The 14,243-nt window shown below is 45.2% G+C and overlaps 1 protein-coding gene across 2 annotated transcripts in view; it reads left to right on the top strand.

Annotated features, from left to right (window-relative positions):
* Nucleotides 1–14,243, top strand: part of smchd1 (structural maintenance of chromosomes flexible hinge domain containing 1) — a 46,182-nt gene that overhangs the window by 26,217 nt on the left and 5,722 nt on the right. For both annotated transcript variants that reach the window (XM_064941795.1, XM_064941796.1), the window contains 18 exons: nt 130–278; nt 490–575; nt 681–799; nt 967–1,128; nt 1,286–1,414; nt 1,541–1,620; nt 1,718–1,875; nt 1,962–2,080; nt 3,594–3,655; nt 3,994–4,081; nt 4,348–4,479; nt 10,679–10,834; nt 10,970–11,102; nt 11,610–11,729; nt 12,425–12,510; nt 12,647–12,769; nt 12,947–13,131; nt 13,308–13,417. In XM_064941795.1, the coding sequence (XP_064797867.1) occupies nt 130–278; nt 490–575; nt 681–799; nt 967–1,128; nt 1,286–1,414; nt 1,541–1,620; nt 1,718–1,875; nt 1,962–2,080; nt 3,594–3,655; nt 3,994–4,081; nt 4,348–4,479; nt 10,679–10,834; nt 10,970–11,102; nt 11,610–11,729; nt 12,425–12,510; nt 12,647–12,769; nt 12,947–13,131; nt 13,308–13,417 (2,197 nt within the window). The remainder of the gene's footprint in view (nt 1–129; nt 279–489; nt 576–680; nt 800–966; nt 1,129–1,285; nt 1,415–1,540; nt 1,621–1,717; nt 1,876–1,961; nt 2,081–3,593; nt 3,656–3,993; nt 4,082–4,347; nt 4,480–10,678; nt 10,835–10,969; nt 11,103–11,609; nt 11,730–12,424; nt 12,511–12,646; nt 12,770–12,946; nt 13,132–13,307; nt 13,418–14,243) is intronic.

The raw sequence follows: 14,243 nt of genomic DNA, 5'->3' as shown, positions 1-14,243 counted from the left end.
CTGAGATGCTTTATGAATACTGGGCCCAGGAGTCCTGCATTAGAGTTGACATGGATATTAGATCAGTATTGATGCATCTAGCAGCCTGTTGTCTGAGACTCCCCTGTTTGTCTGTTGTGACTGTGTCAGGTGAACTGGGCGGCTGACGTGAGTGTGGAGGAGCTGGCACAGGGGAAGCTGCCCAACGTGCAGGTCCCGACGCTGGTGAAGGAGGAGCACTTCTACCAGGTCTCCTACATGGAGGAGCTGGTGTCTGTCGACACCTCCTTCACTATAGTGTAAGTCGTCTGCTCAAACATGGGTAGAAAGATCTTGCACTCAAGCAACTTTTTTTTTTTTGGATGAGGCAAAGATTTTTGCCTCGTGGTGAAAAGATGCAAAGTAGACAATGTTAATATTCTTATAGAGGTAGCAACAAAATTTATTTTGATTGCGCTTATCATATCAGCGGGGCGGGCCTGTTTTTGATTGGCTATGTGTTGGTTTTAGGCCCCGACCCGACGAGCCGAAACACATGAAGGCCACCCTGAGCGAGTCGACCGTGAGGATGGGAGAGGTCCTATCAGGAAAGATCTGTGAGTCTGGAGCCATCAACAGTTGACTCTCTTGACACCTAATTCACATTTAAACACTTCTTCTGATTATCTTCCAAATGAGAAACCGGTCATCCCCTTTCCCAGTCTTACAGCTGACAGACCAGTATGGTAATAAAACTCAGATGCTGACAGCGACCTGTGTGGACTCTCTCGCCGTGGATGCCGAGGGTCTTGACAAAGCATCCCTGGTCTTTACCTGGCAGGTACATTGAATAAATCCAAGTGATTTTGTAATGTTATCATCATTAAGAATTTTTGCTGAAAGTATAATTTGCGTCAAAACATCCCATATTGTCCTTAAAGCTACAGTCTGTGAATTGGAAAAACGACATAAAACAAAATGTCCATTACGCCGTTGTGTTGTAACCAGGAGAGCACCCACTCCATGTTAGTGACAGGGGTGCGGTTCAACCCTGGGTTCCCAGGCATCAGAGAGCTGAACTTCACCTGGAGGGACTTTGCGGAGCATGTGACAATTAAATTGACGGCTGGGGTCCCTGCACAGCTCAAACTCGTGGACGGACCACAAGAGGTGGGCATTAAGTTAAGGGCCAAGACACTCTTGACCGCGTCAGTGTTGCCATTTTGTGAAGCAACCACTGAGTTTTGGTACATATCGGTCATGGCTGTCCTCTCCCTCCCTAACTAACGTCCGTCCCTAACGTCCGTGTGTTGCGTCTTTACCTCAGCCCCTGCAGGTACTGAATGAGCAGGGCATCCAGACGCCCTTCCTCCTCCAGCTGTTTGACGAGTGGGGGAACCCCTCTCCTGACCAGAGGGTTGTGGTGACACTGAAGACTTCCACTCCAGCTCTAAAGGTCAGCCACTCTCCCCTCAACGAATGTAAAGGGAACGTGGGGATTCTATAGCATTGGGGATATTGACCTCTATTGGGTAGCTTATCTTCTTGATAAGAAATTGTGATGAAGTCTTTTGTTTTTCAGGTGAAGTCACCCGTTAATTCACAACCGATAGACAAAGATGGAAAAGCCAGTTTCGTAGTGGACCATGTGAGCGGTCCAAAGTAAGTTTCTAACCCTATAATTCCTAACCACTTGCCATAATGACCCTGCAACCATATATTATTGGAGGGCCGTGTTCAACCCCTGTTGGTCTCCCAGGGGGGAGTATGCGCTGGAGTTCAGAGGGTCCTTCAACAAGAAGCCCATCCACGGTCCAGCCGTAAAGCTTACCATTATCCCCGATCCTAACAAACCTGTCAAACTGGTGGTGGAGTACAACACAAACTCAGTGTTTCCTGCTGGAGGCACCCTCACAGGTCTGTACCTCTGTCTGTGGCGCCGCCTGTGTGTCTGCGGCTTCTGTGTCAGCTGACCTGTCATGGTGGTCTTTGTGTGGGTCCAGTGTTTTCAGTGTCTGTGGTGTCGGAGGAGGGCAGCACCATCAAGAACCTCAACCCTGCCAACATGTCCATGCTGTTGTGGAAGGGAGAGCCGTCAGGGTCGTCAAGGCCCCCCTCAGGGGTGAGTTACGGGACACCCAGTGTGCATCCCAAATGGCACCCTATTGCCTATATAGTGCAGAGCCCTAAAGTAGTGCACTATAAAGGGAATTCAGTGCCATTTGGGACTGAGACCCAAAGGGACGAATGAACTTTAACAGACTTTGGCTGTCACACAAGGACACAACTTTTCACATTACTTGTAAAAAAAAATATATACAAACACTACCGTTCAAACGTTTGGTGTCACTGAGAAATGTCCTTGTTTGGCTCAGTCCTGTGTGGCTCAGTCGGTAGAGCATGGCGCTTTTGGTGTTTCCCACTGGGACCACATATGTAAAAGTAGTGGAGAAATGTCCTAAATGGGATATATTATTATATTATTATTATATTATTTTTGAAATAAAAGCAATTTTTTTGGGGCCATTTTAAAATAACATCAAATTGATCAGAAATACAGTGTAGACATTGTTAATGTTGTAAATGACTATTGTAGCTGGAAACAGCAGATCTTTTTAAATGGAATATCTACAGAGGCCAATTATCAGCAATCATCACGCCTGTGTGCCAATGGCACATTGTGTTAGCTAATCCAAGTTATTCATTTAAAAAGGCTAATTAATCATTAGAAACCCCTTTTGCAATTGTTAGCACAGCTGAACACTGTTTTGCTCATTAAAGAAGCAATAAAACTGGCCTTCTTTAGTCTAGTTGAGTGTCTGAAGCATCAGCATTTGTGGGTTCCATTACAGGCTCAAAATGGACAAAAATATAGACTTTTCTTCTGAAACTCGGTCTATTCTTGCTCTGAGAAATGAAGGTTATTCTATGTGAGAAATTCCCAAGAAACTGAAGATTTCCTACAACACTGTGTACTACTCCCTTCACAAAACAGCGCAAACTGTCTCTAACCAGAATAGAAAGAGGAGTGGGAGGCTCCGGTGCACAACTGAGCAAGAGGACATGTACATTAGTGTCTAGTTTGAGAAACAGAAGCCTCACAAGTCCTCAACTGGCAGCTTCATTAAATAGCGCCCGCAAAACACCAGTCTCAACATCAACAGTGAAGAGGCGACTATATTTTTGTCCTTTTTGAGCTTGTAATTGAACCCACAAATGCTGATGCTACAGACACTCAACTAGTCTAAAGAAGGACAGTTTTATTGCTTCTTTAATGAGCAAAACAGTGTTCATCTGTGCTAACGTAATTGCAAAATTTATGATCTATAAGCCTTTTTAAATGATCAACTTGGATTAGCTAACACAACATGATGGAACACCGGTGTGATGGTTGCTGATAGTGGGCCTATGTAAATAATCCATAAATAATCATCCATTTCCAGCTGCAATAATAATTTACAACATTAACAATGTCTACGAGTATTTATGATCAATTTGATGTTAATGGACATAAAAACAAGGACATTTCTAAGTGACCCCAAACTTTTGAATGTGTGTACATACATACATGCGTACGTACGTACATAAAGGGATGGCAATAAAGAATACTCATTGTGTTCATGCTTTTTTTTAAGGCTGCCCAACTGAAATGCAGCAAACCCATGGAAGACGAAAAGGCGAACAGTTTTCACTTCAGGTAACCAATAGTTTTATATTCGTACCCAGCTTGTGCTGGGTAATTGTAGTACTAAGATGGGTATTTCCTCTCCTGCCTAAAATGGCTTTAGAGAGACACACTACAAATTGCAAAGCAAGTGGGTTGCCGCGGTGTTAGCAATCACCTGATGGGTGGCAATTTAAACATTTAATTATTGGGAAATGAACATATAATGGTAACTGATATTCTGGTCAGAGGTGATGGCCACTTCATGGGTGTATCAACACAAAGATTGTTTTATTTTTTATTGACCTTTATTCAACACACAAAGATAGTCCTGTGATGTTTATGTAAAATTATTCATTTTCATCTAACAGAGACAAAGTCATCCCAGACCATGTTGGGAAGTACACCATCCAGTTTGTGCTGTGTGTTGACAAGACTAAAGGGCTGTGGAGTCACCAGGTGAGTTCAACTTCAACCAGATGGCTTAGAGCCATAAACCCACTCCTCACAGACAACTAATTTCCAGACACCCCCAACTGGCTTTGAGTGAAACACGTACACGTGGATATGGTCTCTGCTCTCCAAATTGGTCTCCTGTTAATCTTATTTAGAAGAAATGTCTTTCATGTCCAGTGGCTGTATGTCCAAAGGCCCCATAGGTCATTATTTTGTGCTACTTGCAGAACTATGATAATCACTTCTCTCTCTTTCTTGCCCTTGCCTAGTATGTCATAAATGTTGTACCCAACGATCCTGTCAAATTGGCCCCAGACCTGCAGCCACCAACCCCAGTGGTGGTTAACAACAATGTCCTTGAGAGTCGGACTCTGGTGGAGGACATGTCTCTGAAATTAATGGTGAGATGATAAGATCCTCTGGCCAGCAATTGTCATGAATCACTAAACATAGGATTAGTGAAGGGAAAAAAGCCAACTTGACTAAGCAATAGAGCAAAACAAAGCATGGTTGCATGGTTAAAATGTTCTATTATTTTTGGTGACCAAGCCTAACTGAGGCCATATACAGTGTCTTCGGAAAGTATTCAGACCCCTTGACTTTTTCCACATTTTGTTACGTTACAGCCTTATTCTAAAATGCATTTTTTTTTATGTATTATCCTCAGCAATCTATACACAATACCCCATAATGACAATTTGTTTTGCAAATGTATTAAAAATAAAGAACTGAAATACCTTATTTACATAAGTATTCAGACCCTTTGCTATGACACTCAGTTGAGATCCGGTGCATCATGTTTCCATTGATCATCCTTGAGATGTTTCTACAACTTGGTTGGAGTCCACCGGTGGTAAATTCAATTGATTGGACATGATTTGGAAAGGAACACGCCTGTATATAAAAGGTCCCACAGTTGACAGTGCATTTCAGAGCAAAAACAAAGAGGTCGAAGGAATTGTCCCTAGAGCTCCGAGACAGGATTGTGTCGTGGCACAGATCTGGGGAAAGGTACCCAACATTTCTGCAGCATTGAAGGTCCCCAAGAACACAGTGGCCTCTATTCTTAACTGGAAGAAGTTTGGAACCCCCAAGACTCTTCCTAGAGCTGGCTGCCCGGGCCACACTGAACAATTGGGGGAAAGGACCTTGGTCAGGGCGGTGACCAAGAACCCAATGGTAACTCTGACAGAGTTTCTCTGTGGAGATGGGAGAAGGACAACCATCTCTGCAGCACTCCACCAATCAGGCCTTTATGGTAGAGTGGCCAGAATGAAGCCACTCCTCAGTAAAACGCACATGACGGCCCACTTGGAGTTTGGCAAAAGGCCCCTAAAGACTCTCGGACAATGAGAAACAAGATTCTGTGGTCTGATGAAACCAAGATTGAACTCTTTGGCCTGAATGCCAAGCGTCATGTCTGTAGGAAACCTGGCACCATTCCTACAGTGAAGCATGGTGGTGGCAGCATCATGCTGTGGGGATGTGTTTCAGTGGCAGGGACTGGAAGACTAGTCAGGATTGAGGCAAAGATAAGCAGAGCAAAGTTTCATTGATATCCTTGATGAAAACCTGCTCCAGAGCTCTCAGGACCTCAGACTGGGGTGAAGGTTCACCTTCCAACAGGACAACGACCCGACGCACAAAGCCAAGACAGCACAGGAGGGGCTTCAGGACAAGTCTCTGAATGTCCTTGAGTGGCCCAGCCAGAGCCTGGACTTGAACCTGATCAAACATCTCTGGAGAGACCTGAAAATAGCTGTGCAGCAACGCTCTGCATCCAACCTGACCGAGCTTGAGAGGGTCTGCAGAGAAGAATGGGCGAAACGCCCCAAATACAGATGTGCCAATCTTGTAGCGTCATACCCAAGAAGTCTCGACGCTGTAATCGCTGCCGAAGGTCCTTCAACAAAATACAGAGTAAAGGGTCTGAATACTTATGGAAATGTGATGTTTATACACTGCTCAAAAAAAAGGGAACACTAAAATAACACATCCTAGATCTGAATGAATGAAATATTCTTATTAAATACATTTTTCTTTACATAGTTGAATGTGCTGACAACAAAATCACACAAATTATCAATGCAAATCAAATTTATCAACCCATGGAGGTCTGGATTTGGAGTCACACTCAAAATTAAAGTGGAAAACCACACTACAGGCTGATCCAACTTTGATGTAATGTCCTTAACAAGTCAAAATGAGGCTCAGTAGTGTGTGTGGCCTAAACGTGCCTGTATGACCTCCCTACAACGCCTGCGCGTGCCCCTCATGAGGTGGCGGATGGTCTCCTGAGGGATCTCCTCCCAGACCTGGACTAAAGCATCCTCCAACTCCTGGACAGTCTGTGGTGCGTTGGTGGATGGAGCGAGACATGATGTCCCAGATGTGCTCAATTGGATTCAGGTCTGGGGAACGGGCGGGCCAGTCCATAGCATCAATTTACGTGTTATTTCTTACATTAGTACCCCAGGTCATCTTAGGTTTCATTACATACAGTCGAGAAGAACTACTGAATATAAGAGCAGCGTCAACTCACCATCAGTACGACCAAGAATATGACTTTCGCAAAGCGGATCCTGTGTTCTGCCTTTCATCCAGGACAACGGAATGGATCCCAGCCGGCGACCCCAAAAAAACGACTCTGTAAAATAGGGAAACGAGGCGGTCTTCTGGTCAGACTCCGGAGACGGGCACATTGTGCACCACTCCCTAGCATTCTTCACGGAAACATGGCTCACTGGAGAGACGCTATCGGAGTCGGTGCAGCCAGTTGGTTTCTCCACGCATCGCGCCGACAGAAACAAACATCTTTCTGGTAAGAAGAGGGGCAGGGGCGTATGCCTTATGGCTAATGAGACGTGGTGTGATCACAGAAACATACAAGAACTCAAATCCTTCTGTTCACCTGATTTAGAATTCCTCACAATCAAATGTTGACCGCATTATCTACCAAGAGAATTCTCTTCGATTATAATCACAGCCGTATATATTTCCCCCCAAGCAGACACATTGATTGCTCTGAACAAACTTTATTTGACTCTTTGCAAACTGGAATCCATACATCCTGAGGCTGCATTAATTGTAGCTGGGGATTTTAACAAGGCTAATCTGAAAACAAGACTCCCTAAATTGTATCAGCATATCGATTGCGCAACCAGGGCTGGCAAAACCTTGGATCACTGTTACTCTAACTTCCGCGACGCATATAAGGCCCTGCCCCGCCCCCCTTTCGGAAAAGCTGACCACGACTCCATTTTGCTGATACCTGCCTACAGACAAAAACTAAAACAAGAAGCTCCCACGCTGAGGTCTGTCCAACGCTGGTCCGACCAAGCTGACTCCACACTCCAAGACTGCTTCCATCACGTGGACTGGGACATGTTTCGTATTGCGTCAGATAACAACATTGACGGATACGCTGATTCGGTGTGCTAGTTCATTAGAACGTGCGTTGAAGATGTCGTTCCCATAGCAACGATTAAAACATTCCCTAACCAGAAACCGTGGATTGATGGCAGCATTCGCGTGAAACTGAAAGCGTGAACCACTGCTTTTAATCAGGGCAAGGTGTCTGGTAACATGACTGAATACAAACAGTGCAGCTATTCCCTCCGTAAGGCTATCAAACAAGCTAAGCGTCAGTATAGAGACAAAGTAGAATCTCAATTCAACGGCTCAGACACGAGGCATGTGGCAGGGTCTACAGTCAATCACGGACTACAGGAAGAAATCCAGCCCAGTCACAGACCAGGATGTCTTGCTCCCAGGCAGACTAAATAACTTTTTTGCCCGCTTTGAGGACAATACAGTGCCACTGACACGGCCTGCAACGGAAACATGCGGTCTCTCCTTCACTGCAGCCGAGGTGAGTAAAACATTTAAACGTGTTAACCCTCGCAAGGCTGCAGGCCCAGACGGCATCCCCAGCCGCGCCCTCAGAGCATGCGCAGACCAGCTGGCTGGTGTGTTTACGGACATATTCAATCAATCCCTATACCAGTCTGCTGTTCCCACATGCTTCAAGAGGGCCACCATTGTTCCTGTTCCCAAGAAAGCTAAGGTAACTGAGCTAAACGACTACCGCCCGTAGCACTCACTTCCGTCATCATGAAGTGCTTTGAGAGACTAGTCAAGGACCATATCACCTCCACCCTACCTGACACCCTAGACCCACTCCAATTTGCTTACCGCCCAAATAGGTCCACAGACGATGCAATCTCAACCACACTGCACACTGCCCTAACCCATCTGGACAAGAGGAATACCTATGTGAGAATGCTGTTCATCGACTACAGCTCGGCATTTAACACCATAGAACCCTCCAAGCTCGTCATCAAGCTCGAGACCCTGGGTCTCGACCCCGCCCTGTGCAACTGGGTACCGGACTTCCTGACGGGCCGCCCCCAGGTGGTGAGCGTAGGCAACATCTCCACCCCGCTGATCCTCAACACTGGGGCCCCACAAGGGTGCGTTCTGAGCCCTCTCCTGTACTCCCTGTTCACCCACGACTGCGTGGCCACGCACGCCTCCAACTCAATCATCAAGTTTGCGGACGACACAACAGTGGTAGGCTTGATTGCCAACAAGGACAAGACGGCCTACAGGGAGGAGGTGAGGGCCCTCGGAGTGTGGTGTCAGGAAAATAACCTCACACTCAACGTCAACAAAACTAAGAAGATCATTGTGGACTTCAGGAAACAGCAGAGGGAACACCCCCCTATCTACATCGATGGAACAGTAGGGGAGAGGGTAGTAAGTTTTAAGTTCCTCGGCATACACATCACAGACAAACTGAATTGGTCCACCCACACAGACAGCATCGTGAAGAAGGTGCAGCAGCGCCTCTTCAACCTTAGGAGGCTGAAGAAATTCGGCTTGTCACCAAAAGCACTCACAAACTTCTACAGATGCACAATCGAGAGCATCCTGGCGGTCTGTATCACCGCCTGGTACGGCAACTGCTCCGCCCACAACCGTAAGGCTCTCCAGAGTGTCGTGAGGTCTGCACAACGCATCACCGGGGGCAAACTACCTGCCCTCCAGGACACCTACACCACCCGATGTTACAGGAAGGCCATAAAGATCATCAAGGACATCAACCACCCGAGCCACTGCCTGTTCACCCCGCTATCATCCAGAAGGCGAGGTCAGTACAGGTGCATCAAAGCTGGGACCGAGAGACTGAAAAACAGCTTCTATCTCAAGGCCATCAGACTGTTAAACTGCAACCACTAACATTGAGTGGCTGCTGTCAACACACTGACTCAACTCCAGCCACTTTAATGATGGGAAATGATGTAAAATATATCACTAGCCACTTTAAACAATGCTACCTAATATAATGTTTACATACCCTACATTATTCATCTCATATGTATACTCTATCATCTACTGCATCTTTATGTAATACATGTATCACTAGCCACTTTGTTTACATACTCATCTCATATGTATATACTGTACTCGATACCATCTACTGTATCTTGCCTATGCTGCTCTGTACCATCACTCATTCATATATCTTTATGTGCATATTCTTTATCCCCTTACACCTGTGTGTATAAGACAGTAGTTTTGGAATTGTTAGTTAGATTACTTGTTGGTTATTACTGCATTGTCGGAACTAGAAGCACAAGCATTTCGCTACACTCGCATTAACATCTGCTAACCATGTGTATGTGACAAATAAAATTTGATTTGATTTCTGACCGTTTGAGCAGACACATGCACATTTGTGGCATGCTGGAGGTCATTTTGCAGGGCTCTGGCAGTGCTCCTCCTTGCAAAAAGGCAGAGGTAGCGGTCCTGCTGCTGGGTTGTTGCCCTCCTACGGCCTCCTCGACGTCTCCTGATGTACTGGCCTGTCTCCCGCCTCCATGCTCTGGACACTACGCTGACAGACACAGCAAACCTTCTTGCCACAGCTCGCATTGATGTGCCATCCAGGATGAGCTGCACTACCTGAGCCACTTGTGTGGGTTGTAGACTCCGTCTCATGCTACCACTAAAGTGAAAGCACCGCCAGCATTCAAAAGTGACCAGAACATCAGCCAGGAAGCATAGGAACTGAGAAGTGGTCTGTGGTCACCACATGCAGAACCACTCCTTTATTGGGGGTGTCTTGCTAATTGCCTATGATTTCCTCCTTTTTTCTATTCCATTTGCACAACAGCATGTGAAATTTATTGTCAATCAGTGTTGCTTCCTAAGTGGACAGTTTGATTTCACAGAAGTGTGATTGACTTGGAGTTACATTGTGTTGTTTAAGTGTTCCCTTTATTTTTTTGAGCAGTGTATTTAAATTGAATCAATTTTAGAATAAGGCTGTAACATAAAATGTGGTAAAAGTCAAGAGGTCTGAATACTTTACTAAGGCACTGTAAATAGAATCATTAGAAAGGAAATAATCTCTGACCATGGAAATTTTACATTGTTGACTTGAATAGTTATCCTCGATTTTATTAATGTGCATGTATGGCTTTTTAAAGTTTGTGTGCTTGTTTTTTTAAATGGTCGAATTAATCAACTAAACTAAGGGTTCCCATTCTAGTGATAATATTTCTGTGGTTGATGGTTTGTGTTGCTTCCCTCCAGGATATGTATAATAACTCAGCGGGGCTGGAGCTGAGTGGGAAAGTGGTGGTGACCATTAAGACCTCCAAAGGCTCCAGTGACAAAAATCTGCCCCTCTTTGAGGGCAAAGTCAAGAGCCTGCAGTTTAGCCTGGCTAATGGAGAGGCCCAAATCACTGTGAGTGGGGTGGTGGTGCATTTGTAGAACATATTTATGTGATAACCATAAGTTTGCATTGTATATAGATATTGTATTCGTGTTTTTTTGAAAACGCACAATATTTTAACCTCTCTCTCTCCTCTCCCCTTCTAGAATCTGTTCATCATGGAGAACAGTCCTGGTCAGGATGGGAATGAGTACGTCTTGCTCTTCAGACCTTCGGTCCCAGGATATGGCCCCAAAAATCCCCTGGCAGCGTTTGAGCTTCCCTTCCGCTTCTACAACGGTTAGATCATACGTTTTCATTTTTAAATTGTGACATCGCGTCAATATTAGTTTGTCATTTTAATAGCATAATTTTTTGCCTCCCATCTAAAAGTGGTTGACACACTGTGATCATGAGTGTCCAGCCATCTTAAAGGGACATTTCACTCAATAATAATTCAGACCTCAAAAGTAGACTGTTAAGAAATGTCCACATTCTAGGCCATCTGTTTTGGCGATCCAGCTACGTGTCTCAGTGCTCATCTTTTCCATTCATTTGTGATTATCTCAATTCCTGAATGTATTTGATGTTTGTCTTTTCCATTCGTGTTTGATGGAGGCATACAGCTGACTCGACACAACCTATGCCTAGGAACGTGGATTCAGCCTAACATTAGACTACTTTTGAGATCGGAAAATGTAAGGGAAGTTTAGATTTGAAAGTGTAATGTCCCTTTAAAGGCCAGTCTCTTGGCTCCTGGAGCAGTGTGTGTCAGGTGATCCTGACTGTCTTCCTGTCCATTACTAGATGTGGAAAACAGGAAGCAGATGTCTGAACTGACCAAGAAGAAGGACCAGCTCAAACAGACCGTTGATATCTACAGGAGTCTGTTTGACACCAACAGGCAACTCATCACTGAGCTCAGTAGTAGGTGTTGCATTTCAAACGTGTTACAAAACTGGTTGTTTGGATGCTGATTGAACGAGCAGTTCCAAGCCACAGTGTATACAAATAAAATACAAAGGCACGCGAGGCAGTGCTGTATCGTGAACACAGTCACAGGCAAATGCCGTTCAGCCCGACGCGATAGCAAGTTTTATAATCATGGACATATCCAAGTAAATGCGTATGGGAAAAATGAAAATGCAGCTAGTGAACTATCAATCCAGGTTCAATGTTTGACGTGACTGAGAAAGCTGAAGTTGACTGGCTAGCTAGCAAGTGATAAGAATGTTTTCCAACCTGCATAGCAACCATTTTGTTTAGAGCAGACGACCAGGCCTTTTGCATAGCAACTATCCAAAAATAATGAAAGTCTGGGGCACGTCTGACCAAAAGAACTAACAACCAGATTTTTGTCCGGATTATATTTTCTGGTGGAAGAATGACATTGTATGAATTGACTTATCAAGATAATGTTTTAATGAAATTATGGAATTTATTTTAAATATGTTTCTAACTGTTGGGGCCAAACGATGACATTGACCTGTGACTGTATTCATGATATAGCACTGCCTCGTTTGCCTTATTGCTTAATTATGTCAACTGAGCTGCAGGAAGTGATGGAAACTGCCAGTTTGGTTGCCAAACTGTCAATGTTTTAAACATTTGTCTTGCTTCAGATCAGGTGCGCAACGCCACCAACAAGGAGAGTCACTTGAAATCCGAGCTAATGAAGAATGGCATGGCTGTAGCACAACTGTCGTCCGTGAGTATTGGAATATACCCACGTTCTCCCACTCACAAAGACCACAGATACTCAACCCCCCTTCCACAAGACTGTCATTGTGCTATGCATGATGCGTGCACTCTGAAGTTGAAATGTTTGATGGCTGTTTCTACAGATCCCAGCGATCGACAAAGTCATCGGTCAGAAGACGGCTGACGCGGAGAAGATGAAACTCCAGACGCGGAGAGTCTGCGCCATGCCCGATCCCTTCAGGGGCAACCTTGACGTCCTGGGAAAAGTAAAGCCGACGAAACACATTTTACTCTGTTTGGCTCCCAAATGGCACCCTATTCCCCATCATGTGCCATTTGGGAGCCGGCCCCGGTCTCTGCAGCTTTCTTATGCTTCGGGCCGAAGTAGTGGTTAATTGGTGAAGGACTGTAACTCAGAATCTCACCCACTGTCTCTGATGCAGATTGGCCACCTGGCGCTGGTGGAGGACGACGACGTGGCCACGGTCATCTCCTGGCACCTCTTGGGGGACATTGACTGTGTGGTCACCATGACAACGGTGGCGGCACGGAAGATCTATGACGACACCCAGGGGAAGCAGCAGGTCATGCCCCTGGACACGGTGTTCTGGAGGAAGAACAGCAGCAGGTGAACACACGCACACCTTTACATTCTAAACAACATGCAATTGTTCCTTCCTTTCCAGTAGTTGGCCTCCTACAGTTTTTAGTCTGGGACCTGTGTCATGTGAGGTTCTTTGAGCTCTGTTTCATTATTCTCAAAGGTGTTCATGCTTTTGTGGGCTGTACTTGTTTCTTTTCCAGACCCTTGCCCCATATAAGGAACGGTCAGGACAGCTTTCGTCCCATTGGGAACCCTGTGTTTGCCCGAGACCTCCTCATTTTCCCAGAGAATGCAGAGAACTGCCAGAAAGGTGAGTTAGTCTTCTTCAGAATTTCTCTTTGGGTCATATATCCCCCCCCCCCCCCCTTAAATGTAATTGTCTAGTTGTGCCTAAGCATGCGTGGTTTCTGTTTCTGTGCAGTTCCAGAAGCTTTTGTCTCTTCATTCCTGGTCTCCATGTTTATCAAGTGTCTCAGACTTGTGATCTAGGATCAGTTTAGCCTTTTCAATCATAATGAATAAGATGATATGGAGAGCAGGGGCCTGATCCTAGATCAGCACTTTTACTCTGTGTTGTGTGTTTGTGGTTGTTAGGGTAGTTCCTCCCCTGGTCCTTCGCTCTCTCTCTCACCCTCCTGCGTTTGGGGGCTAAACGGTTCCAGACGGAACCCCAGGCTCTTACCTCACGGGGCAGTTATGGCATCCCTCCCTGGGGGGGCTCTGCTACTGGAGCTGAAATTGGACCCCAGCCTTTCACAATAAAAATTATTATACATCATGATGCTGTTTTGTGTAATTTAAAGGATTGTCATCATGCATGTTTAAACTTTTGTTATTTTTCCTCTTAGATTTCTGTATTTCCAGATTTGTGATTGATTTCATAATGAGGGCTCTTGGAACAGTTTTACATTCTTTCTTTACATGTTATGCTTCTCTCGGGCTTCCGCTTATAAGAGGTTTTTGTCAGGGCATGAAATATACTGAAATGGTTAAAACCTTTTTAAAGAAGAAAAGGAGAGCTGCACACTCTAGGAGCTCAGATGCAATAATTGAATATCCTGTTCCGAATATCCTATCCTATTTTTTATTAAGTGTTCTATTCCGCTAGCCAGCACCTCGCCTAAACAGGTGTGCGT

The sequence above is a fragment of the Oncorhynchus masou genome, chromosome 28, assembly GCF_036934945.1.
Source record: "Oncorhynchus masou masou isolate Uvic2021 chromosome 28, UVic_Omas_1.1, whole genome shotgun sequence".
In the NCBI taxonomy this organism is placed as follows: domain Eukaryota; kingdom Metazoa; phylum Chordata; class Actinopteri; order Salmoniformes; family Salmonidae; genus Oncorhynchus; species Oncorhynchus masou.
This window is presented reverse-complemented; position numbering and strand designations above follow the sequence as displayed.